The following is a 27,824-nucleotide window of genomic DNA, read 5'->3' as shown; positions in this document are numbered from 1 at the left end:
GGGAGTGGGGGGTAGTTGTGAATTTCCTGTGTTGTGCAGGGGGTTGGACTAGAAGAGCTTTGAGGTCCCTTCCAGCTCTATGTTGCTACATTCTATGTTCTAAGAAACTGGTTCCATCCAGACATCAAGATGGCTGGTTAGCAACATAACTTTAGAAGGCATGAAAATTCACCTGTCCTCAAAGTAATATATTTATACAAAAGGTAACCTTGGCATTTGCTTTCATTGATTCAGAGATCACAAGACTAGAAAAGACTAGTAAAGATCACAAGACTACTTAAAGACTAGTAAGTGTATTTTGGGACAAGCTTTCATGAGGCAGAGCCAGTTTGTCAGATGCATGATAATCATTTACAGCAGCTCAGACAATGTCCTTGGTAGGGTTCCCAGGTCCCTCTTCGCCACCAGCAGGAGGTTTTTGGGGCGGAGCCTGAAGAGTGTGGGGATTGGGGAGGGACTTCAAAGCCATAAGACTCCAATTGCCAAAGCAGCCATTTTCTCCAGGTGAACTGATTTCTGTCGGCTGGAGACCAATTGCAATAGCAGGAAATCTCCAGCTAGTACCTGGAGGCTGGCAAACCTAGTCCTGTATTGCAAGATGGCAGGAATGTGCCTACCCCAATCAAGGAAGTTTGATAGGGAACATATTTCCTGTGCTCTAACACAGAAGAAACACACATAAACAATGACTTGTGACAGAAGTTTTACTGATTCAAAGTGTCCATTCATGATAATCTTAGGATGGCGTCACATAACTCATGGAGGATTCTTCAACCTGTCTCTGCAGCAAGCCATTTCCTGGATGCCAGATCACCACGCCATCTCGTCTGCTCCCCCCCAACGACATGATTTCTCTCCAACTGTTTCTCACAGCGGCTTGCCAAGAGAAGACAAAACACATGGATTGGATGGCTAACTGATGAACACCAAATGACACGGAGGCAGCTTTAATACACACTCCCGTTATTAAGCAAAGTAGCCCCAAGTGGTTAGGAACCAACGGGTTGAAATTAAATCAAAAGAGTTTCCGTCTAGACATTAGGAAGAACTTTCTAACAGTTAGACCGGTTCCTCAGTGGAACAGGCTTCCTCGGGAGGTGGTGGGCTCTCCTTCCCTGGAGGTTTTTAAGAAGAGGCTAGATGGCCATCTGTCAGCAATGCTAATTCTATGACCTTAGGCAGATCATGAGAGGGAGGGCATCTTGGTCATCTTCTGAGCATGGAATAGGGGTCACTGGGGGTGTAGTTGTGAATTTTCTGCACTGTGCAGGGGGTTAGACTAGATGACCCTGGTGGTCCCTTCCAACTCTACAATTCTATGAATGAAATGGGATATTTGTGACAAAGAGAGAGCGAGAGAGAGAGAGAGAGAGAGATTTACAAGTAATGAATACAGGACACAGCTAGTAAAATAACTGTTAAACGTTTATTTAGCAGAAAAGTGAACAACACGGAATAGATGCAGGCTTGTAGTATATGTTAGACAGGATGAACATAATGGCAAAGAAAAGAGTTCAATAATGAAGAGGCGAGGAAAGGGTCGAGGCGAGTCCACAGCCTGCAGAAGTTACAGCACACACGAGGCCGCTGGAAAAAAGCTGTCCAGAAGGTTATGGCCCAGGGTTTTAAGGAATACAAACAGGAAGTTAATGTGCAGGCGACACCTGGGTATTTCCCCCATAACATTTCTAACATTGGATCAAGGTTCAAGATAGGAAACATGACAAGACAGAGTAATTGTGCTTACGTGTGCCAGTTACAAATGCGATTCTCAAAAAGAATATTTGATTTGATTAAAAAAAAAATACATGTCCCCCAGTCAAATTATTGATCCCTCATTATAAGATCAACATCGATTGCAATATTCATCTGATAAATATTTATATCTATAGGGAGGAGGGGTAAGACACAAACAATTTAGAGAGGTAGCAGCGACAATCCCCCCTTCCCCTCCAGCCTCCCTAGCCACAGATCTGTTTTATGGAACAACAAAAGGCAACACAAAGTAAAGCTGGTTCTGCTTACTGAATTGAGATGTCTTGTGTGTTAAAAAATTGCTCTAGTATACACTCAACTTTCCCAGTTATTGCCTTGTACATGGTTTAACTAATTACTCATTATTACTATCATAACTGTCATAAAACGAGCTTCCAGTTTTTCTATATCCTATATTTTGCACCGGAAGAATACAAGCTTTAAAAAGGAAGGTGGAAAATACAGCAATAAATGCAGTGATTTGTTGTGTAAAAGAGCATATCCAGGAAAAGCCAGTCTGCCCTCTGCAGGCCCAAAGACAACTATGCAGTTACTCCACATGTACACTTCTGAACAACACACGACAATTCAGCTGACAACTTCCATATAGATTTTTGTAAGACTGGGCTGTAAACCAACAGTCTGGCAATATTTGGCACTAAATTTGCTCCTCTCCCATCTTCTGGGATTGTGCTAATTTGCTCTGAATTCTCATATCGAATGCCTTCAGGCCCCGGGTTGGGGAATCCCCCAGATTAGAATTCAACACCAGCCTTATTTCACCTGCTCAGAGAACTGAAATTTTGTCTGACTTGTCTCCAATTTATCACTCTTATTTATGCATTGAAACAATTCACTTGAAAGCACTTACTACACACAAGTTTTCAGGCCAAACGGGAGTTTCTCGGGATCGAATCTGGAGATTGGTCTGTGGAAAGACTGGCCCCTCGTGAGACATTTTCAGGTCCTTGGTTTTAGAGGATGAGTTTTTAGAAGAAAGACTGGAGGCCAGAGTCAGTATTTCAGCACTCCCACAGGCAAGTTCTTTCAGAGCCATTGGGCGAATGCCAGCTGGTCTAGTTACATCATCACTCTTTACGTCAATTAATTTGCTCCACATTCTCTTATGTGGACACTTCAACGTGTGACTTCTCTTCCAATTCATCACCCAAGAAGAACAGTTCATGTGCTGGCCTCTCTCCTAGACCCTCTTTTGTGAAGACAGATGCAAAGAACTCATTTAGCCTGTCATCCATGAGTGCCCCTCTTACGCACTGGCAGTTCAATGGCCCTACTGTGCCTTTGGCAAGCTTCCTCCCTTCTAATATATTTACATAACAAAATTGTGGAGTTTTTACAAAAATCTTTATCCAGCTGCTCTTCAAAAGCCCTTTAAAAAAATTGCACCCTCACAATTCACTTGCCAAAAATTTGTTTTTCCCTTCTTATTAGGATAGGCTTTAAGGACAGGCTTTCCCCTTTTATTAGTGTTTATTTTCACATGGATATTTGTAGTATATGTTCAATACTATTTAGGGCAGACAACCATTATTGTTTTCCTTAATTATAATATCTCCACTAAAAGACAGACATTTGTATTACAGCAATATCCAACAAAACCAAATAAGAGAGCGCCCCTTTAAATGAGGAATTAATTATACATTACAAGATTGCCTCCATCAAAAAGTTACAGTAACAGAACATAAGGAACAAAAGGTGACAGACACAGCAGAGAAAAAGTGCAGTAACTTACATAAGAATCCATAAACAAGTCAAGAGGAGGAACATCCAAAATCTCTTCCAGCCTTTAAAATTAAGCAGTAAATGGGGGACATGGTGTCCAGCTTTCTCAAATAGCAGATTTGCCTCATGCAGTTGTCCTGTCCCTGTTGAAATGAACTACAGTGGTTCTCACCATCGGCCCTGCTACCCTCTAAATGAAAACCGTCCAGGTTAACCATCACCCTGTTGGAAATGGAAGGGTTTGGAGGGCTCATGTACAGTTATGAACCCAGGTCGTTACGAAAGGGTGGACTTTGACAATGCTGTCAGGTGAGATTGTCAAACTATAAGCAGATGGTGTAGTGGTGGCAGCATAAAGAATGTGGCCAGGATCAATCCATGCATGCCTGCCTCCTTGTCATTCTGTGGCAACAATCCCCCCTGCCCCCACAAAAAGCTCCACAACAATAGTTGTCACAGTGTAGGGTGGCCTTTCTGGAAAGCTGTGGCCAGGGAAGAAAAGCACTCTTACACAAAACCCCAGTTTGCCTTGCCATTAAACGTTTATGAAGTTTGTGCTTTTTTTCCGGATGCGTATATTCATCTCCACATAGAAAATCAATGCATGGCAAAGACAAACGAACAAACCCCAGTGTGTTGGATCAGTGGACAGAAATTATAGTACAATATCAGAAATTGTTCTCATGGAAGTTGACAGCGTGGAAGGTTTCTGCACAGCTTTGCTAAAACAGGTCATGAGGCCACCCGGAAGCTGAAAGGCAACAGTCAAATGTCGAAACAACCACACTTCAGAAATAGCCAAAGAGTATCCGTTTTGTTATGGTGAAACGATGCCGTCCATTCCCAGCCCCCGCCCTCCACACTTCCCGAATCCCTACAAAAGCCACTCACCTGGGTCAATGGTAATAAATCTGTTATCTGGTGAGTTTTCCTCTGGAAATCTTCCATTTGGTAAAGGCGTCCTTGATGCTGTCTCTGGTCTTCCTGAAATCAGTCCAGTATATTGTTCATTTGTGAATGCTGGTGGCACTTGGGTGGAAGGGACTGTTTTGGACTGAGCGTCTGTTTCTGTAACTCCTTCTCCTCTGGGAGTCCTACCTGTCGGCAAAATGTTTTGGCTTGGCTCTTGATCAGGTATGGTTTTATTTCCCCCCTCCTCCATAGTTCTATTAGGCGCCACAGTGGTGCCTGCTGTTTCCGTGTTATTCTGTACGTCGGCCGCCTCTGTCGCGGCGCTTTTCTCTTTCTTCTCCGAATCCTTTTCTCTCTCTTCCTCGTGCTCTCTTTCGCCATCCTCACTTTCACTTTTCTCGTCCTTTTCTCCATCCTCCGCTCCCTCATTGTCTTTTGTGAGAGTGGAATCGTTGTCTGGTCCTGGGGAAGATAAACCCTCGGTGGTGGCGACAACCGGCCTGACTGACTGCTTGTTGGCAGAAGCAGCCGTCGGGAGACGAGTCGGCCAAACAGTACTAGGGAAGGAAGAAATACCACTCCCACTGAACCCCAGGCCTGCAAGCAAAGTGCTGGTGACCACCGAGGCCACCGTTGCTTGGCTCCCACTGGAGGAAGGCCCCATTCCTGTTGCCATGGACACAAAGGAAAAGGGGAGGCCTGAGGAGGTCCAAGTAGAAGATCCAGAACTGATGGGAGCCATGTCGGCTGAAGGTGCAGGAGAAGCTGTAGGCTTGAAGAAATCACCAGGGGGAACAAGAGAAGAAAACACAGCAGAGAGACCATCAGTAGAAGTACCTGACATTCTACCTCGGCTCTTTTTTCCTTTTGATTTCCTTTTCTTTCCAAACACTCCATTCTGCCCATTATTCTGTTTAAATAAGACAAGTATATTTAAACAAATGTTGTTAAGTCTAGCTGGCAACAACACATAGATTTACAAGACAAACAACAACAAAGTTATAAAACAAGCTACACTACGGCTGTTGATACCTTGTTGAGGGAGGGTACTTTCCATGTATGTTCCATGTCGTTAAGAATTTTTTTTAATGGGTTCTAACTGATATGCATAATAACTGATATGCATAATAACACAGGACTGTGTGGCTCATTCAGTATTTTTCATTCTTTCTCCCCCCCCTCTCTCTCTAGTGTCCCGTTTCATTTTCCCATGGACGGCAGGGAATGGAGATAATTTTACCAAGGTTTATTACATTTAGCAATCACTGACATGACTTATTAACGGCACATGATTTGTGAAATTATCGCCAGAAAGCATTTCTCCCTCCGATAAGACCGAAGCTTTTTTCGTTTGCTGCAGCTGAAATAATAATCTCAGTATTAACTAGGTGGACTCAGGCTGTGGGCACTGATCAAAGGGAGGCCCAAGTATTATAGGGCAGTCAACATGGCTTCATTAGAGAGGATGGCACTTTTGTGCCGATCACCCTGCAGAACTACGGTCTCGGTTGGCCTCCTTCACTAGTCTGATCAGACCTCCAGCTACATTTTCCTCATTGTTTTGGTGGTGGTGGAAAGTGCTGTCAAGTCACAGCCCACTTAAGGCTATCCCATAGGTTTTTCCAGGCAAGAAATGTTCAGAGGCGGTTTGCCATTGGCTGCATCTCCCATAGTTCTACCCAAATGGAAAAGTTGTAGCCAGCCTGGCTCATTGGCAGAGCATCTGCTTGGCATGCAGAAGGTCCTAGTTTCAATCCCTGTCATCTCCAGTTAAAGGGACTAGGCAAGTAGGTGATGTGAAAGACCTCTGCCTGAGACCCTGGAGAGCCACTGCCGGTCTGATTAGACAATACTGACTTCGATGGACCAAGGGTCTGATTCAGTATAAGGCAGCTTCACGTGTTCATGAGTTGTAAATTCCATTGCATGCCCAAGTAGGTACCAAAAAAAAAAGGGCAGCAGAGCTTTCTTACAAACTTTCTGGGGTCTACTAACATTGTCTGTCTGTACCATGATCAGCCAGGTTGTGATATACTTAGTAGCAAATAATCAGTATTCTGCTATACCTCTATAGTTGAAAGAGGGGGGTACTAAATGATACCCGAGGGAGACATTCATAAAATTATACATCTCTTTTGGATTTATTTAACTTAGAACAAAGATGCAGTCTAATGTAAGTTAACTCAGGGCCCCCATGATCAATTACACTGATGGGTAAGATTATCTTCTCTACATATAAACATGTGTTTAACAAAGGGGGAAACACATCATTCTGCCACCTTGTGTGAATGTACAAAAAGGTGGATAAATAATACATTCAGGTAATCTTGAAAATACATGATCACAATTATACTTCAGTTGCAGCTCTCACCATAAATACCTAAATGTTGCCCATTCTAAGTGTACAGCCAGATTACAACTCATTTTTAAGGGGATGTAAAGGTTACAAACATTTACACAAGTGGACATATATGTCTTTGCTTGTTCCACTTGTTGGGTAGGTTGGGGGGGGGAACCCCACAAAGATGACTGCTACAGGAAGGGGCAGAAAAGGACACCCAGAAATGGTTGAGGGGTTGCAGCACCTCCTTATGAGGACAGGCTACAAAAATATGGAGCTTTTTAGTTTAGGACAAGAAGATGATTAAGCAGGAGTGTGATCAATATTTATGAAAGAAAAGGCACACAGAAAGTTGGGGAAGAGATTTTCCCCCCATCTCCCTTTGGGCCATTTAATGAGGGGCCGTGGCTCAGTGGTAGAGCATCTGCTTGGCAGGCAGAGGGGTCCCAGGTTCAATCCCTGGCATCTCCAGTTAATCGGACTAGGCAAGTAGGTAATGTGAAAGACCTCCACCTGAGACCCTGGAGAGCAGCTGCTGGTCTGAGCAGACTTTGATGGACCAAGGGCCTGATTCAGTATAAGGCAGCTTCATGTGAACATGATGGGCAGTACTTTTAGAACAGACAAAAGAATGTATTACTTCACACCATGCATCATTAACTTATGAAACTCACTGCCACAAGATGCTCAGATTGCGTTAAAAAAGCAGGAAAAATTAATGGAGGATTGGACTTCTGATGGTCATTCAGCATGATGACTAAATGAAACCTTCATGTTCAGAGGCCACGAACCTCTCAATACCAGTTATTTGGGGCGGGGGGGGGGGCAATAGGACTGTGCGGCTGTTGCCTTCACCTCCGGTATGTGGACTTTCTGGACACATCTGGAGAGCCAATGTGCGAAAACAGGGTGCTGGACCAGATGGAATTATGAGTATGTCCTACTGGGGTTTTCTCATGAGGAAAACCCTGGGCCTAGGGCAACTGTGAGGATCAGCTGAGGTTACATCCTCATCCAAACACTAGCATCATTAGCTTGGGGAAGCAAAAGTATTGCAGAACTTATTCCCTGGGGGTGCGAGGATTTTGCTGCACATACAATGGGGGGGAGGGGAAGGTTTTAAGAGAAATTCCTACCACAGCAAAACTGTACTTTGGAAGCTTTTGCAAGCTTGTTTTGTCCTATTCGTCTCACTAAGTATGACAAGGAATGTTGAACGTCTAGCACATTTTGAAATCCTGGCTGGCGTTTATGTGGAACTTCCAAAGGAGATGAAAGAAAATGGTGACAAGTGTGTTCTCACCATATTGATTCAGTCCACAGGTTTGTCTGAATATTTTACAATGATGCTTGAGTGCCAAAGATTTTGAAATTATGGAAGTTTGTGTACAGCAAAACATTTCCCCTCCCAAAACCCAAGTTTACAAATGTAAGTATATCATCATTAGTTCCAGGATTGTATGTGGTCTCTCTCAGGTAATTCCAACAGCAAAAGGAATCTCAAGATAATGCATGAAAATCCTCCCAGTTTATGAATTCCATTCAGGATTTATTAGAGATTTACTACATTGTGCTGCCACCTGGTGGTTAAAGATGGTGCAGTTTTTTTAAAAAAATATTTTTTAATGTTCATTCCAACAACTCATTTTCCAAAACTTACCACTCCTGTTTTGACTATTCTGGTCCCCTCAAAAATTCGAGTTGTGTTAGCTGAGGAACAAAGAAAAAGCAATACTTAATTGGATTATCAAACTAGTAAAAAAATAATAAAATATTAAAACACCTACATAGAACCGCTATTTTAAAAGTCAGCTCAATTACTCAAACCAAGGAAACAGACAATCATTATGGATAAGCAAGGGGCTTTAAGCATGTTTACCCTTCCCCTGTTCTAAGTTCTCCTTGATTCCTCTCCACTTGTAAAAGCCAGCAATGCACCCTGCAAGACTCGGACTCTTCAAGATCCCTCTTTCCTTAAACTTCTACTGCTATATTCATTAATCCGCTGGTCAAAATATGGGCATTTTGTCAATATAAAATGACTTAAGAGCACCCAGGGGCAATGAGCTTCTATTTCTGGAATTAAAGTAAAATTGGGATAATTACTCCTGATACAATTTCTTCACTTGGGATTTGATTTTTCCCCCCAGGAGAAATGACATAGGTACTGCTGAACCCAGGTATCACAACCTATTGTGCAGTAGCATACTTGTGGCCAGGCATCAAAAAGACAGTTCCATTTGGCCTGTAAGATGCTTCTTCCTGTTACTGTTTTTGATTTATACATTTAGGAACCAGGAATATTTTTTTTTTGTATTTCTGATATCTATTGGTATTTTGTTTTAAAACGTGGGTAAATATAGATTTATTAGGAGTTAGCTTTCTTGTACTTATAATTAAGATTTAAAATATGTTTTTTCCCTTTCCATGTTTTATTATTTAAAGTATGTAGAGTGATTGTATAAATCCTCCTCATGCCAGGGATTTGTATTAAAAAAATTAATTAAATATTTTCTTTTGCTTTTTTGTTTGCTTGTGCCAGGTTTTGTTTGTCAAAAGTCAAGACCTATGCAATCGAGTAGAAAAGCCAGGAAATGAGTTCTCTTTCCTGACAAGAGTCTATGGTTTTTTTTAAAAAAATTGCTAAGCTAAGCTCTCCACATAACTTGTTCTGCTTTTTACTTTCAATAGGTGAATTCCAGAAAATACCTATTATTTAAATGGGATTGCAGAACCCCCTTGTAATGCATTTTGCACACAGCAGACGTGAAAAGAAAAGACACATTAAGAGCAGTGACAAGGCAATTTAACCAGAGAAATGGATGGTGAGAAGAAGCCCATTTGTAGCAAAGGACTCTGATAAATGCCCGATTTGCAGCGTCTGCGGCTTCTGCTTTTCAAACACTTCCCCAGGTTTCAAAATCATTGCCCGGTTTATGATGTCAAACCTACAACACCACTTAAGACAAACTGGAGTTGGAATAGGACAAACATTCATCAGAAAAAATCATGTCTACTAAAAAAAAAAAAAATCAGCCAAAAAAACCAACCATTATTATTGTTCATTCATTAATTCAGCTTGCAACAAACCATAGTTGTCATTATGTCTCAGCCACGCCAAACAGCAGCAGTTTATGGAAAAGGAAAGATTTTGAGAGCTACCCTCCAGAATATAATGACGTCTACGAGCACATGCAAGCATTTCAGTGTACACAGTGGCTATTTCCTCGTTTATGCTTCTGACTGTAGCTCCTCGCTTTCATGGCGAAAGTGTGTGTGTGGCAGGGCTGCGGTGAGAAGAAAGAACGGAAAAGTCCTCCCTTGATCCCACCTGACATTATGCTACTCGTGCTCTATTCAGATAGCATTTGTTACCTTTTGAGCCCTTTGCAATGAAATATGCTGATCTAGCTGACAGCATGTATTACTTCCCTAATCCGTGAAGTGGAGATAGAGTACGCAGAGTGGGTTACTGCATACTGGGGAGAACTCAAGGGTAAGAAGAAGAGTTGGTTTTTATATGCTGACTTTCTCTACCTTTTAAGGAGAATCAAACGGACTTACAATCTCCTTCCCTTCCCCTCCCCACAACAGACACCTTTGTGAGGTAGGTGAGGCTGAGAGAGTTCGAAGAGAGCTGTGACTAGCCCAAGGTCACCCAGCTGGCTTCATGTGGAGGAAGTGGGGAATCAAACCCGGTTCTCCAGATCAGAGTCCACCGCTCTTTTTTTAATTTTTTAATTAATTTTTATAACACAAAACAAAACAAATACAATAAAATTAATATATAAAAAAATACAAAAAGAAAATACAAAAGAGTATCTTTATATACTAATTATTACAATCATGATTACTAAATTATAAAATCCAAAAAGATACCCCTTAACCCTCCACCCACCTTAAAAAAGTGACCCATCACCCGACTTCCAAAGTGTCTAAACAGTTTTTATAATGAAATACTTATTAACAGTTTAATATAAAAATATTAAAACTAGTTTCTATAACTCGCTAAGTAAAATAGTAAAATCCATTTTTGCCAGTTTATCCCAATATGTGGCAGCCTTTGCCCATGTTTTCTTAAATTCTTCCATGTCCTTTTCATGTAGGAATTCCGTTAGTTTGGCCATCCTCATATACATCCATAGTTTCTCTCTCCAGTCAGCAATTGAAGGTTTATTCACTTGCTTCCAAACTTTAGCTATCACAATTCTTGCAGCAGCAAAACCGGGAATCAAACCTGGTTCTCCAGATCAGAGTCCACCGCTCTTAACCACTACACCATAGCAGCAAAGCTACAGTTATTACAACCTCTCTATCCCTCCGGTCCATGGAGACCAAGGGTTGTGTACATGCACAGCCCTTAAGCTCCAACCCATGTTGACAGAAGACAGCAGCAGGAGGAGTTCAATTCCCACTCCGTATTTGTACCCCACTCCAACCAGATTGAAAGGCAGATATTCTGTGAATCGTAAATCACAAAAGAGTTCCTACTAACCCTGGATGGTTACAACCGGGCACTGGCTTGCAAATCTTTTTTTATCTACACCCTTTTGTAGGCAAAGAGAACGTTCACAAAAGAAAAGGAAAATCATGTGGCTTTTACCTTGAAACAGCATTGTCTGGCTAAAGTCACTGCGCATGTCATTTCGGCAAACTGCTTGAACTCTGAACAGATAAAGGATGTCAGGTGAGACATGGCTAATGATGGCTTTCTGTTTAAAAAAAATAGATATTATTCAGTTTTATCCCTCCCGAAAGGATCCTGAACAATCAGCCTGTAAAACAGAAAGAAAATGTAAAATACATTTTACACCAAGGGGCGTGCCTATATGAGCAGAAGGGAACTTGCCCCCTTGAGTGTGGGTCTCACTTAAGGGATGATACCAATGGACACAGAACTCCAGACAACTTTTAAAGCTTTTCAGCCTGGAGTAAATGGTGCCCTTCTCCTACAATGATCAATGGACCTCAGCTAAAGGTGGCAATACTAAGTAATCTGTGGAATCACATAACTGAATCCATCCCATGCCTGCATGGGAGCAAGAGGTAAATGGTAACTATCATTTAACACTCGCCTTGAGAAGTAAGAGTTGCCACATGGGAATGCATCCAAGGCTCAGCGTACAATTTTATTAGTGACTGGGAATGGCACTAACCCTTTTTTCAAGACTCTCAGGGGACTGAAATGGATTTACAACTGTTGCCAAAATGGAACTAGTAAAGCAGCCAAAAAGTTGAACATTAAAAAAAAGAGCGGAGGAGTGCAGACCTAGGTTTATATCCCTCTGCCCTATAGCCATGTTATGTTTGACATTAAAGGCTTGTGTAATCGCCTGAATTAGGCAGCCTCAACATGACTCAAAACTAGCACAAGCCTGTGAGAAAAGGCTCTTACCTGCGTAATCAACACTTATTTTGTCTCGGGATACTACTGAAATTATTCTACCTGTTCATGCGCAAGTTCTTGTGGTGAAATAACTAAAAACCTTCCTAGAGATCACGCACCGATCAGAAGAATATTTTGGGAAAGGCAACATGAAACTACACCCCTAAAATGAATTCTTCAGCTCATAGAAAAGCTACACCCACCGGCTAATTATATGAAAATGTGGACCAGATTTCTTGTTTGGGATTCTCTAAGTTGATTATTTGTCTCTGGCATGGTTACAAAAAACTTTGATACATCGACTTGAAAGCTGACATTCAGTGTCATCCTGATGTGGTTGTGGGGAAGTGACTGGAAATGGGGGTACAAAAATTCCTTAGGGTCTACCTGCCTCATTTTGCTGCCATGCACTCACCCTGCATGATACCTGTACTCTCAGGGCTTCAACAATACCTGGAAGCATCTCTTTATAGGATGGAGCCGTGGCTTAGTGGTCGAGCATGTGCTTTGCATGCAGAAAGTCCCAAGTTCAATCCCCAGCATCTCCAGTTAAAAGGTCCGGGGAGTAGATGATGTGAAAGACTTGCTACCCGATACCGTGGAAAGCTGCTGCAAGTCAGAGTAGACAGTGATGACATTGATAGACCAATGGTCTGTGGTTGAAAGCTGAAGGAGCCTAAGCTGTGAGATGACATGCCTCATTTCTCTTCCAGTAGGAAGCTAAAAGCATCCATGAAATACTTCCATCCATAGAAGCAGAATGAAGGCTAATTCTGCCCTGTGCATTAGTGGATTACATGAATTGGTTTACGAGAGCCCTAGATTGGCTGTAGAAGGTGAAATGTTGAACACATGAACACATGAAGCTGCCTTATACTGAATCAGACCCTTGCTTGATCAAAGTCATTATTGTCTACTCAGACCGACAGCAGCTCTCCAGGGTCTCAGGCAGAGGTCTTTCACATCACCTACATGCCTAGTCCCTTTAACAGGAGACGCTGGGGGATTGAACCTGGGACTTTCTGCATGCCAAGCAGATGCTTTACCACTGAGCCACGGCTCCTCCCCATTTTATTTCTTTTACTTCAACAGAAGATAGGAGTGATGGACAGAGGAACACCCAGAAAGCACAGGAAAGAGAACACATGTGGAACAGCAGCTAAGGAGCTCAGAAAGAACATCCATTTGGGCTGGCATCCTGTTGGCCACAGGTTGGTGCTAGCTGAAAACCATGGCTCCTAAGTGTCAGCTAATGGAAGCACCCACAACGGCTAAGCAATCAACTCTAGAATAACGAAAACGGAAATTTGTGGAGCAGACTTCCTGGGGAGATGGTTTCCCCTGTTTGTGGCCAAATATTCCTTCTGATTTAACATAATCTCTTCTTATTGCTAATTAATAAAGAGTGTGAAGTATGACAAGACTGAGATTATAATACATCGTAACCTTGGATGCCTTTTAGAAGATTGCTTTCTGATTTCGTGAAGCACATCACTCCCTAATGTGACCCAGATAACAGCTTCTAGTGGGGGGAAATTGAAAATATAAATGGAAATTAAGTAAAAGAACCTCAATCTAAGGGAGAATAAGAGATGTATTATTCTATAACTGATTGAATGATACCCAAGGAGTATTTGCGAAGGAGGAGAAAAGATAACTGTCATTAGAAATTTCACTCATTGCAGCTGCATTTTTATGTGCATATACAATTACTGATTTCATTATTCCAGGAGCTTGCTTTGATTAACAATAAACTGAGGCCTTTCAAAATGGAATATGTCACTTTGAGTCTATACACATGGAATTCTAAAGAGCTGTACAGTTGTCGCTTGCCTCTGCTTGGACAGCAAGTTGAATGCCAAGTAGATCCCATCTTAAGAGCCAGATTGGTATTCCGATCCAAGTTCAGGCATTCCTGACCAGTATTTCTGTTTCTCATGAAATCTAAGGCGCTCCTTTGTTGCTTAAGAACACATATGACTGTACAGAAGGTTCCAAAGGAAACCAAGGGATGGAGGTGCTAAAGTAAGAGTCCCCACTTATGTCTCGTGGCCTGCTCACAGTAGAAACTATTAATGTTTTAAGGGAGATTTTCAAGATTAGGCACTGGGTCTAAGAACAGGAACCCAGCCTGACCATTTCCTCATCAGGCAAACTAGTTTCCTTTGCTTCCTCGGAAGGTGAAAAGCTCTCCTTCCCTGGAGGTTTTTAAGCAGAGGCTAGATGGCCATCTGTCAGCAATGCTGATTCTATGATCTTAGGCAGTTCATGAGAAGGAAGGCATCTTGGCCATCTTCTGGGCATGGAGTAGGGGTTGCTGGGTGTGTGTGGGGAGGTAGTTGTGAATTTCTTGCATTGTGCAGGGGGTTGGACTAGATGACCCTGGTGGTACCTTCCTACTTTATGATTCTAGTTCCCATGTAGCTTTCACAGCAAAACAAGTGAAAGAACCTGCCGACAAACCAGAGGACCAGAACTGGATGCTGTAATGCCTTGGGGTTCAGATAGTAAGAACATAAGAACATAAGAAAAGCCATGCTGGATCAGACCAAGGCCCATCAAGTCCAGCAGTCTGTTCACACAAGTGGTCACACAGGTGCCTCTAGGATGCCCAGAAACAAGATGGCTGCAGCAGCATCCTACCTGAAATCCACAGCACCTAATATAATAGGCATGCTCTCTGATACTGGAGAGAATAGGTATGTATACTAGTATTAATTTTGACTAGAAGTCATGAATAGCCCTATCCTCCATGAACATGTCCACTCCTCTCTTAAAGCCTTCCAAGTTGGCAGCAATCACCACATTCTGGGGCAGGGAGTTCCACAATTTAACTATGACTAACCCCTTTCCATTTTAAATGGGTCTGAGTAGAAATCATAAGCACTGTTTATGCTCCGAACACTTCATACCCCCCACCTTCTACTGAGGAAAGTCAGAGTAAGGCTATTTTAATAGTAATGCCAATTTCTGACGCTGCAGTTTTACCAGGTCCTTGTCACTGTCCTTGGTGAAGGTCTTCTCCTTTTCATCTTCGTTTTTAGTCCAGCTGTAGGAAATCATATAGTTCATGATAGGAGGGTGATAGATCGTCTCGGGTTGGTTCCAGGTCACCAGCAAAGCTGTTCTGTTCATTGGCTGCACTTTCATATTGACAGGAGGAGTGCTGCAAACTAAACAAAGGGGAAAATAAGTATGATATTCTGAGATACAAGGGGGTGTGGAAGCCTCTGTGAAGCCGGATCTCACCTTGAGTCACTCTCAGTGCAGTCCCATAAGCAGAGTTGCACACTTCTAAGCCCTTGGCCTTCATCGCACTTGGATGGGTGCACTCTGCCTAGGATTGCACAGCCAAACTCTGTTCACTGCCACAATAGCAGAGAGATGACTACAACTGCTGCTACTGATGCTTTCTATACCTTCCTTCCTCCTGATGGAAATTTTCAACCCAGCAAGGTGAGCTCATAACTTTTTCTCTGCCACCACAAGGGCTAAGAAACTCGTTATCACTGAAGAAGAATCCAAGGGGTCTGGTGTTTGTGTACTCATTGTTGCTGGTTTTATTGGTTTTTATCGATTGCTGTATATTTATCATTTAAAAAAAAATCTGTGAACCACTTTGGCTCTGAAGTGGCACAATTTTTTTTTCAATCAATCAATCAATCAATCAATCAAACAAACAAACAAACAAACAAACAAACAAACAAACAGTAAGATGTGAATCAGACAAAAACTTCTAAAATGGTCTCCCAACTGCAGGAAAAAAAATAAGACTTCTAGAGAATGTGGCCTCTCATTAGTTTTCATGGTTTATAGAGGCCCTAAGAGTCCAGAATAATAACACTTGCACATACAATACAGCTAATCTACGCATTTGCTAGCAAAAAGAAAGGAACTAAGGAACTTTCCAAAGACAACCACGCCATTTTAAAATGATTGGTTCCAGATTGTTTTTCATTACAAATGCTGGTATGGCTACCTAGAGTGCTTGCAAGCTGTCAGAGTTTTAAAAAAGTATTAAACTGTAGGAGAGCTAAGAATGATCAATAGGCATCTAAGAGGCATCAAATAACTTCTGTAGGATGCTACCTTCTATATGCCCCACAAGAACATTTACAGAGGGAAGATGGCTTTTTGAATAGGTTCCTTTTGATATCTGCTGCTGTGCAAGAAACTAAGGAGAAAAGGATACTCCTCTTTCTAGGTATCTGTGTAAACAACCCCTTCATTGTGGTCACTGAGAAATATGCGAGCAAAATGGCTCCCCATCATGCTAACCCACAGCAGCTCATTTTAACACCTGCCTTTCCTTATCTTCTCAGTATGTTCATTAGCCCAAAGGCATTGCCCGAAGGCAATGAACCATTCATGGCCTTAAGATAGCATAGTGATGTGACTTTGGAGCTCCTATGTGCTATAACGTGAGAGCCAGCATGGTGTAGTGGTTAAGGTGTTGAACTAGGACCTGCGAAACACAGGTTCAAATTCCCATTCGCACCATGGAAGCTTCCTGGGAGACCTTTGGCCAGTCACTCACTCTCAGCCCTGACTCTGGCTAGTATTTGGATGGGAGACCTCCAAGAAATACCAGGGTCATGATGCAGAGGCAGAGAGTGGCAAATCACCTCCTAACATCTCTTGCCTTGAAAACCCTATAGGGTCGCCATAGGTCAGCTGTGACTTGATGGCAAAAAACCCCAAAGTGCTATAACACATAAATATGTTAACAATTGAAAGCACTGAAAAACAGTACAGGATTTCAAGAGCTGAAAATCCGTTCCGCGATTCAGCAAGTCAAGGAAGCTATAAAAAGTAAAACTGGAAAGTTTGCCCCAATGAATTGAACAGAAGGGACCACAGGCTCTGGAAAAAGGAATGTAAGCCAATAATTATGCATGCAAAAAGAGAAATTGAGAAGCAGGTTTCTAAAAGCATCAAGACAAACAACAAGCATTTCTTTAAATATATCCAGAGAAGCAGTTGGGCCTTTTGATGACCAAGGAATGAAGGGATTGAGGAAGGAATATGGGGAGATGGCAGAGAAACTCAGTGCATTTTTTGCTTCTGTGTTCACTGTGGTGCATGTACCCATGCCATAGCCACTATTTTCAGGAAGGGAGTCTGAAGAACTGAGTCAAATTGAGGTGACAAATGAAGTTCTAGACCTATTTGGGAAATTAAAAACTGATAAGTCTCCAGGTCCTGATGGCATATAGCCAAAGTTCTCAAGGAACTCAAATGTGAGATAGTTGCTCTACTAACCTGTATATGTAACATATTACTAAATTCATCCACTGTACCAGAAGACTGGAGAATAGCAAATGTTACACTGATGTTTAAAAAGGGGTCCAGAGAGGAGCCAGTAAATTACCAGTCAACCTAACATCTGTCCCAGGCAAATTAGCAGAAACTGTAATCAAAGAATTACTAGGCACATAGAGGAACAAAGCCTGCTAAGGAAAACCAGTATGGCTTCTGCAAAGGGAAGCCCTGCTCACTGACCTTTTGGAGTTCTTTGAGAAAGTGAACAAGCATATAGACATTATATACTTGGACTTTCAAAAGGCTTTTGACAAGATACCTCACCAGTGACACCAGTCATGAGATAAGAGGGCGGGTCCTTTTATGGATTAAAAATTGTTTAAAGGACAGGAAACAAAGAGTAGGAATAAATGTACAGTTCTCACAATGGAGGGAAGTAAGCAGTGGAGTCCCACAAGGATCACTACCGGGGACGATACTATTTAATTTGTTCAAAAATAATCTGAGTAGTGTAGTGGCCAAGTTTGCAGATGACACTAATTTATTCAGGATGGTGAAAACCAAGGATGACTGTGAAGAGCTCCAGGAGGATCTCTGCAAATTGGGTGGGTGGATGACACTGTGGCAAATGAAGTTCAATGTTGATAAGTGTAAGGTCATGCACATTGGGACAAAAAAATCCCAACTTCGAGTATAGGCTAATGGGGCCTGAACTTGCAGAGACTGAGAGGGGGAAAGTTCTTGGGGTCGTAGTCGATAGCTCAATGAAACTGTCAACCCAATGTGCTCCAGTGGTGAGAAAGGCAAACTCTACATTAGGGATTATTAAGAAAGGGATTAAAAATAAAACGGCCAATGTTATAATGCCCCTGTATAAATCAATGGTGCAGCCTCACTTGGAATAATTAGTGAAGTTCTGGTTACTGTATCTAAAGAAAGGACATTGTAGAACTGGAAAAGTTACAGAAGAGGGCAGCAGAGATGATTAGGGTATTGGAGAACCTTCCCTTTGAAGAAAGGCTGAAAATTCTGGGACTTTTCAGTTTAGAAAAGAGATGACTAAGGGGGGACATGATAGAGGTATATACAATTATGCACGGGGTGGAAAGAGTTGTCAAAGAGTACTTTTTCTCCCTCTCCAAACTGTCCCTCATGCTACTAAAAGAACCACCACCTACAGAAGAGGACAGCAAGTGGGAAGCTTGTCTTCGGTGTGAAAAAAAGGAATCCTGCCCAGTTACAATGGCCAGATTAGGGTTTCCTCCCCACTTTAACTAACAGAAAAGAAAACAGAGAACACTAGGTGGCACTAACAGGCTACTGATAAAGTACCGTACTTTTGGTGCTACAAAGACGGCTATTTTTAAGCTTTGGAAACCCTGATTCACGGACATCACATCTAGGCAGGCTCTCAAGCCCTCTTGCCAAAGGCTAACGTCAATCCCAGGAAACACGGGCCAGAAGGGAACGTTTGCTGATACTGGAAGCTCAAAGCTTCACTCGCCATCTTGCCTCCTGTAGAGTACGTTTCAAGAGCTCCCTGGGCTCCACACATATAATTTCCTAGCAACAGGTAGAGCAGGGAGTCATAAGCATATCTCTGTATTTCAGTCAAGGGGGCCGAGAGGATATTGACTTGCCTGAGGCCACTTCATGAGTTCATGACTGAGGGAGATTTGAATCAGGAACGACTTGGGTCATACTCTACCTACACCAATTCTGCCAGTGTGGTGTAGTGGTTAAGAGCGGCGGACTCTAATTTGGAGAACCAGGTTTGATTCCCCACTCTTCCACATGAAGCCTGCTGGGTGACCTTGGGCTAGTCTCAGTTCCCTCAGAACTCTCTCAGCCTCTTACCTCAGTCAATACGACTGAAATTTGGGCGCCATCTTGGGATTTGGGGTTTAATTTTAATTGATATTTTACTGTTTTAAATTTAGGACTTATTGTTAACCTTACTGTTTTAATACTATTGATGTATTTTTAAATGATGTTACCCGCCCTGAGCCTGGCTTTGGCTGGGGAGGGCAGGCTAGAAAGCACAATAAATAAATAAATAAATAGCTCACAAGGTGTTTGTTTCGGGGAGGGGAAAGGAATGTGATTGTAAACAGGTTTGAGACTCCTTAAGATAGTGAAAAGCGGGGTATAACAACCTACTCTTCTTCTTCTTCTGTGATACATATAATGCCACGTAATTTAGGTAGTATTTTGCCTACACTGCGGAAAGCTGAGACTCAGTGGTAGAGCACATTCTTTGCATACAGAAGGTCCCATGTTCAGTCTCTGACAACTCTCAGTTAGAGGGTGGGAAGCATTAGGAAATACCTTTGTCTGTCTCAGACCACAGAGAGCCAGTGGCCACAGTACTGAGCTATAAGGATGAATTATCTGACTCAATGGAAGTTAACATCATATGTGAAAGCCAGTGTGGTAGAGTGGTTAGACTAGGACTCAGGTTCAAATCCCCTCTCAGCCATTAAGTGAACTGGGTGACTTTGGAGCAGTCTGTCTTGTTTAGCATAAGCTACTTCATAAGGGTGCTATTAGAACAAAATGGAGAAGGGAAAAGCCATGTAAGTTGCTTTGAGCTCATTAGAGGAAGAGGTTAGGCTAAGGATGTAATAGTCAAGTTGCAACACAGTGATCTCAGGTTTTCATTAGGAATCTCAAAAGCAGGCATCGAGCGGTTTGTGCTGCACTTCCAAAGAACTGAAGAAGAATGATTTCTGATATGGGCATGTGGTTGCCTCTACTTTCCGACCTCAATTCAAATTCAAAACCTTCTAAACACAAAAACAAAAACGTAAACTGCCCCCCAAAAATGCTACATCAAGATAAGCTACATTTTGGCTATGTTGGTTGGTCACACGATGTGAATGGAGGGACCAATTTATGGCACAGAGTTGAACAAAGATGGCTTTGAAACATCTAAGGGTATTGTCGAAGGCTTTCACGGTCAGAGTTCATCGGTTCTTGTAGGTTATCCGGACTGTGTGACCGTAGTCTTGGCATTTTCTTTTCCTGTCCTGAAAACCTCCAGACTAACAAAGACTACAGTCTACAATAGCCATGCAGATTAGCTTTGGATTCCACATGTTAACAGATCACTTTAGGATACAATGGTTCCACATTAACATTCCACACCCTCATTAGCACATTATCTTGATACTTACAGGACAATGATTAGCACATTACCTTTAATACTTTGCAGGACAATGACTCCGCTCAAATCCAACCCCCTTCTGACTATATATTACTCTTCCTACACACTTGACACTGAGATAATTCACAGTGGGTAGCCGTGTTAGTCTGTTTGCAGTAGTCAAACAGGGCAAGAGTCCAGTAGCACCATAAAGACTAACAAAAATATTTTCTGGTAGGGTATGAGCTTTCGTGAGCCACAGCTCACTTCTTCAGATACAGCTAGAATGTGAATCCATCGGTCTTTAAGTAGAGGAACAGTATGTAAATGTGAATAGCAGGCTTGATGGGATTAGGTATGATATGCAGAAGAGTCTGTGATGTCCAGGGGAGAGATGGGTGTGGAGAAATCAGCATTGGTAATGGGCCATGAATGCAAGGTCTTTATGCAGCCCAGGTAAATGCATTGACTTTAGTTTGAATATCAACTGTAATTCAGCAGTTTCTCTTTCCAATCTCCCTTTAAAATTCCTTTGTAAGAGAACTGCTACTCTTAAATCTGCAACAGAATGTCCTGGAAGGTTGAAATGTTCACCCACTGGTTTTTGAATATTGTGGTTTCTGATGTCAGACTTATGTCCATTTAATCTTTGTCTAAGAGACTGACCTGTTTGTCCAATGTAGATTGTGGAAGGGCATTGCTGGCATGTGATGGCATAAATCACATTAGAAGATGAGCAGGAATATGAACCTGAGATAGTATGGCTGACATTGGTGGGTCCAGAGATGGTGTTCCTAGAATCTATATGAGGGCAAAGTTGGCACCTCGGTTGGCACTTGACACTGAGAGACACTGTCCTTCAGTGTTACTCCTCTGAAGATGCCTGCCACAGCTGCTGGCGAAACGTCAGGAAAGAAAATTCCAAGACCACGGTCACACAGCCCGGATAACCTACAAGAACCGATCTAAGGGTATGTTTTCATGAAACTGGATTACGAGGTGAATGTAAGAAAAAAAGGCATCTGATCATTTGTTTCTCATACTCTGACAATTTTTTTTGGGGGGGGGGGCAGACTTAAGACAGCCAAAACATATCACACAGGTGGCGTGCTAAATCACATTTTGTGTTAGATGGAGCACTGAAAACGACACTGATATGGATTTGAGTAAATTCAGGATGGGAAAATATCACCCCCAACAGAAAATAAGCAGCTGGCCACCAAGTTATCAGTCATGTGAACTATCCCTGATTTCACGCTGAGAATGAAGGAGATCTGGAGATCCAAGAGTAGTGGGTATTCACTCCACTGCTTGTGAAAGAACCACATTTTCTATTACCCTCAATTAAAAAAGCCACATTTGCTTCCACCCCTGGCATAGGGATGCCAGCGTCTAGGTGGGGCCTGGGGATCTCTCCGCAATTACAGCTCATCTTTAGACCACAGAGATCAGTTCCCCTGGAGAAAATGAATGCTTTGGAGGGTGGGCTTTGTGGCATTGTTCCCCACTGAGGCCCCTGTCCTCCATCCCCAAATCTCCAGGAGTTTCCCAACCCGGATCTGGCAACCCTACCCCTCCCAATCTCTTGCCAGGGACCTGGCAACCCTACCCTGGCATGAGGGGCCTGCACCTCTGGGAGGCTCACCGCTTACCCATTCCTGTGGCCTGTTCTCAGTTCTTTACCTCCTCTTCATGGTCAATGATAATCACATCTCCACTTGCTCCCTCTACTCTGGACTTGGGCTCAAAACAAGACATTGCAACGGCGCCACAGCAACCTATTCTTAGCATAAATGCTTGAGACTGCAAAAGTAGGCCTGCTAGTCACAATATGGATTTTTTAAAAAAAATACAGTTTCATATCAAATAGCCTTATTAATTATTCAGAAAGAAACCTCCGCTATGAACAGCTCTGCTATAACTGCTTCATTCTGTTTTTGTTCATTTTTTATCAAATAAAAGGCCAAACCTAACTGTCATTGCATCGTTTCTGAATACATTTCTATCCAGTGGATGTCTCAGAAGTTTCATCTTGTCCCCCCCCCCCAAAACGAACACGACTTGCTTCAGAAGCCATCTGGATTTATGGTCCCCCTTTCCTTTTCCCCTCCCCCCTTTCCTTCAATATGTCTCCCAGTTGTTATTGTTGTCAGGGCACCATCTGGAATTTAACGACAGTTGAGGATTTTAAACATTTTAATGTGTATATGCTTTAAGATTGTATTTTATCCTAATTGTATTCTATTTTACTTGCTGTTAGCCGCCCTGGGCCTGACTTTTGTCAGGAAAGGGCGGGGAAAAAATCAAATCAAGTCAATAAAATAAAATGGTCCACCTAGACCACTCCTTGCTCGTAGACAACAGTTGCACATGCAGCCTTGTTTATGCTTCTGCCTAATTGGGGTACACTATGATCTTGGTATACTATTATACTATGCAGAGCTGGGCCATGAAGCCAGCTGGGTGACCTTGGGCTCGTCACAGTTCTATTAATAGCTCTCTCAGCCCCTCCTATCTCACAGGGTGTCTGTTGTGGGGAGGGGAAGGGAAGGTGATTGTAAGCCGGTTTGATTCTGTCTTAAGTGGTAGAGAAAATTGGCATATAAAAATCAACTCTTCTTGTTTCTTCTTCTGAGGCTGCAGTGTTCTGGAAAAAGAGTTGTCCCCTAAATTAAAAGGAAGGATTCAGCAACTGGGGGTAGGGGGAATCCACACGTCAGTGGGTGTTATTCACCTCCTGGATTTTCCGAGTCCACCTGATACTGCAATATCCAATGATATTTGGATCCTACTTCTGTTTCAGTCCCATGTTTTGCTAAAAGGTATCATTGTATATTGAGAACCCATCACTATCTGCACAATTTACCCAAGGACCTCCTACCCCTAATTATGCTAAAAGCACAAGGAAAGAGCATGCTATGATAAGTGCTAATGAGAACATTTGGACTGATGAGTGGGCAAAAAATAATTATCTTCCTTGTTTACAAATGAAAGCATATGGCTTTTCAATTTACCTAAACCTGCTTAGGACACAAAAGAATAAAAAAAACACTTGATCTGATAATTCCACATGATGATTTAATTAAGATGCTACACAAAAAGGTAGCTAATAATGCATCTAACCCCTCAAAAAAAGAAAGAAAAAAAGTAATCTGGCAGGCTTTCAGTAGAGTTCCCCCCCCTTCCATTATTATAGGTGTCATCGTTATCCAGAGGTGTGGGCGCACCGTTTCTTTTCCTTTTAACAATGATTATGATGCTAAATACACCAGACTCCTCCTGAATATGGAAGATAAGGAGGATGGTGCTGGTGGTAGCAGCCGCACTGCCCACACAATCAACTGGGGACATGTCAAACCTCAAGCCTGCTTCGAATCCTTCCATATTTCAAATCTGGGAAGAGGAAATGTTTGTGGCTACTCAGAGATGGGAGGAAGAGGAAGAAGAGGAGGAAGAGGAGGAAGAGAAAAGAAATTCAGGGAGTAGCCACATTAGTTGCACCAAAAAACTAAGGAAAACTCCTCTGACATCTAAAAGACACATTAGTGCAATCCTAAGAAGAATTACTCCAATCTAAGCCCACTGAAATGAGCAGGCTTAAGACTGCGGTAATTCTCTTTAGGATTGCACTGCAAGACATGGCCCTCTTGATCAGATACTTAATGGTGTCCAAAAGGTATTTTCTGTTTCAAAGGCATATAACTTCTTCTCCAGTGTTATATCACACTGTGCCAACGGAAATAGTCTCTTCTGCCAAGAGATTCCACAGCAGGCGCTGCTCTTTCTTCTCTCCACCTTCATTTCCTGATGTCATTTTGTAAAAAAAGAAAGAAAGAAAAGACAGCGATATTTCTGCAACTAAAGCTGTCGATATCTTATACTTCAGGACTGCACTCGGCTGTGTTTGCAAGAATCTGGCTCCATGGCTTACCCCTTGGCAACCCCCAGCTCAGATGAATCATAATCAACTATGTATATATAGCACCTTATTAAATTTCTTTGAGATGGGAGGGGTGAAGTGAGGTAAATAAAGGTCTACAGTAGCACTGTGAATAAATGCAGGTACCCAGATCCTAGATATGAGGTTTACCAGAGCTTTTTTTTTGGGGGGGGGTAATACTCACTGATGCCACATACAGTACTAGCAGTACTTTTTGGGGGGTGGGGTCTCTTCAGTCCTGAGGGGGTAACTGGTGGAAATACGTACAAATTTATATATGAGTATCAGCACTCCTCATGTGGAGGAGTGGGGAATCAAACCCGGTTCTCCAGATCAGACTCCACCCCTCCAAATCACCGCATCAGGTTTATCAAATAAGAGCAATAAGCGGAAAGAGAAAAGAATGAAAGGCTGTTGCCAAATGTAGAAATTTTACACTGCATGTGCTTTAAATGTATCCATACATGCCCATAAGATTTGTTGATGCTCTTTTGAAGGGGCTCCGGAGGTGGTTTTGTTAGAAGTGTTGTGTTGGAAACCAGTTGTTCTCTGAGACAGTTGGTATCCATCTTTGAAGCACACCCTACATGCAAGATCCATCGGCAGTGTTCTCAATCCATAGTTCCCATAACTACAGATAAGATTTTGCTCATGTTTTCACACAAGCAATGTATCCAGATATCCTCAATCTGTTATCACACGCTGCATATGACACACTATATTTAGCCCACAGTGCCAGACATAAAGCAAGAATTATGCAGACTGAAGATGTTTTTTAAAAACAACAACAACCACGTTTTACTGGCTTCCTGTTTATTCATCTCTATTACTCTCCACTGAAGTAAGGCCTACAGAGCTTGAGGTAAAATTCCCTATTAAACTGGAATATGAATGTGCTTAAATCTACTTAATACTGTTCCCCCACCATCTTTATAATTTTTCACACAGCTTGACTAGAGCAAGCATTACGGCTGACTACAGCCCCAGTGAAGTTTCAAGAGGTGGGGAGGTGTAAGGAGGCCATTATATGGGAAAACAAGCCTTTGTTATCATGCTGCTAGGAATATACCTACCAAATGGTGGAAGTGTACATGGAAATGTGGCTACAAAGCAGGGCTGCAACTGATAGGGTTGCCAGGTCCCTCCAGGGTTGCCAGGTCCCTCTTCGCCACCGGCAGGAGGTTTTGGGGGTGGAGCCTAAGGAGGGCGGGGTTTGGGGATAGGAGGGACATCAATGCCATAGAGTCCAATTGCCAAAGCAGCCATTTTCTCCAGGGGAACTGATCTCTATCGGCTGGAGACCACTTGAAATAGCAGGAGATCTCCTGCTACTACCTGGAGGTTGGCAACCCTAGGTCCCTCTTCGCCATTGGCGGGAGTTTTTTGGGGCGGAGGCTGAGGAGGGCGGGGTTTGGGGAGGGACTTCAATGCCCAAAGAGATCAATTGCCAAAGCGGCCATTTTTCTCCAGGTGAACTGATCTCTATCGGCTGGAGATCAGTTGTAATAGCAGGAGATCTCCAGCTAGTACCTGGAGGTTGGCAACCCTAGCAACTGAACAAAGTAGGTGTTTATTAACCCTCTATTCCCATTTCAACTGGTTTGCAAGGACCACTGGGCAAGGGGAGGGAACTAGGAAGCGGAAGGTCCAAAGGGCCTACATCACCCCCATGTCCCAACGGAGTTAGGCAACTCAACACAGTCTGTTTTTGTACGATGATTCGCTTAGGCCTGGGTGGTATAAGGACTCATTTAGAGGAATTTTTTCTCTCTGGGCCCTTGATGGCTCTCAAGAAGCGAGCCCTGGAACTTTGGCCCTTGCTTTTCTCATATCCTCCATCTTTTGGGGGGGCCCTTTTCCTGCCACATGAAATCTCGCACAGTCACTCACATGAACACATGAAGCTGCCTTATACTGTATCAGACTCTTGGTCCATCAAAGTCAGTATTGTCTACTCGGACCGGCAGCGGCTCTCCAGGGTCTCAGGCAGAAAAGGGTCTTTCACATTACCTACTTGCCTAGTCCCTTTAACTGGAGGCGGCGGGGATTGAACCTGGGACCTTTTGCCTGCCTAGCAGATTCTCTACCACTGAGCTACAGCCCTTCCCTGTGAGCCCAAATGGTAGCTGTGTTCACTGTTGCTTGCCTTTGCATGCTTCTTTCCTCCAAGGCTTGCAGAGCAAGCCAGTGTTTGTCCCTTTCCTTAATAAGAGATGTGATGGATGCCAGGTCTCCCATTAGGGTTGCCAGGTCCCACTTTGCCACCGGCAGGAGGTTTTTGGGGTGGAGCCTGTGGAGGGTGGGTTTTGGGGAGGGGGCTTCAGTGCCATAGAGTCTATCTTCCAAAGTGGTCATTTTCTCCAGGGGAACTGATCTCTATCAGTTGTAATAGCAGGAGATCTCCAGCTAGTACCTGTAGGTTGGCAACCCTATATCCCATAAGGTCAGATATGAAAGTCAAGGATTGGCATAACAACTACAGAACCACCAATGGCTACCTAAAGCACGGGAAAGTACTGCTACTGCCCTCAGCAGTTCTTTGAGGAAGGGACTTATTTGTCATAAAAAGCCATGCGTTTCCATGCTGTCTGCTACTTGCCAACAGTAACTCTCCTCTTACTGCTGAAGAAAGCAGACAGACGGACTTGCCGAGTTGTGGGACCTTATGTGTGTATAAAGTGCTTTCAGGTCGCAGCTGACATGGCAACCCCAGTAAAGGGCTTTCAAGGCAAGAGAGAAGCAGAAGTGGTTTGTCGTTGCCTTCCCCTGCAGAATCTTCCTTCCGATGACTGACCCTGCTTAGCTTCCGAGATCTGATGACACTAGGCTATACCATGCTGCCTTCCCTACATGGGACATTATAGTAAAGTATTATTATTAATTTCTAAAACATGCTAGTATATAGTTTCGAAATGACAGTACAAGGCACAAGAAAAAAAAACCAGCCCTCGTTTACAGGATCACAATTCAAGAAATTGTACACATGAAGGAAGAAATGAGAAAAGAATGTAGGTGGCAGGCATGTAAAACAGGAAAGCATCATATACAGCGCCACAAGAAACCAAAGAGATCACAATGAAAGGGGTAATGCGCACCTGTTGATGCACAAGACATTCTTAAAAAGGTGACCTGCAATGAAGATTTAAACGTAAGAGGGGGGAAGGAGAACAGAGAGTTCATATGGAACACTCAAGAAATCTCCCAGATGCTGATTTAGAGTCAAACACCACTTGGTAGGTGCTAATGTAGTAAAATTATAACTGTTCATTAACTAAGTCTAGGATCACAATTAAAGGTGGTACTTGAAGGCAAATCCCCCACTGATGACACGCGGTGCCAT

General features: G+C 42.8%; 1 protein-coding gene across 4 annotated transcripts in view; it reads right to left on the bottom strand.

Annotated features, from left to right (window-relative positions):
• PTPRG (protein tyrosine phosphatase receptor type G) overlaps nt 1-27,824 on the bottom strand; it is a 669,402-nt gene that overhangs the window by 100,723 nt on the left and 540,855 nt on the right. For 2 of the 4 annotated variants that reach the window (XM_056855280.1, XM_056855289.1), the window contains exons 9-12: nt 15,126-15,310; nt 11,355-11,463; nt 8,412-8,461; nt 4,390-5,320 (exon numbers count right to left, since the gene is read on the bottom strand). In XM_056855280.1, coding sequence (XP_056711258.1) covers nt 4,390-5,320; nt 8,412-8,461; nt 11,355-11,463; nt 15,126-15,310 — 1,275 coding nt within the window. The remainder of the gene's footprint in view (nt 1-4,389; nt 5,321-8,411; nt 8,462-11,354; nt 11,464-15,125; nt 15,311-27,824) is intronic. The other 2 variants (XM_056855297.1, XM_056855306.1) reach the window with 1 other exon arrangement.

The sequence above is a fragment of the Euleptes europaea genome, chromosome 1, assembly GCF_029931775.1.
Source record: "Euleptes europaea isolate rEulEur1 chromosome 1, rEulEur1.hap1, whole genome shotgun sequence".
In the NCBI taxonomy this organism is placed as follows: domain Eukaryota; kingdom Metazoa; phylum Chordata; class Lepidosauria; order Squamata; family Sphaerodactylidae; genus Euleptes; species Euleptes europaea.
Note: the sequence above shows the minus strand (reverse complement) of the source record. Positions and strands in the feature narration are given on the sequence as shown.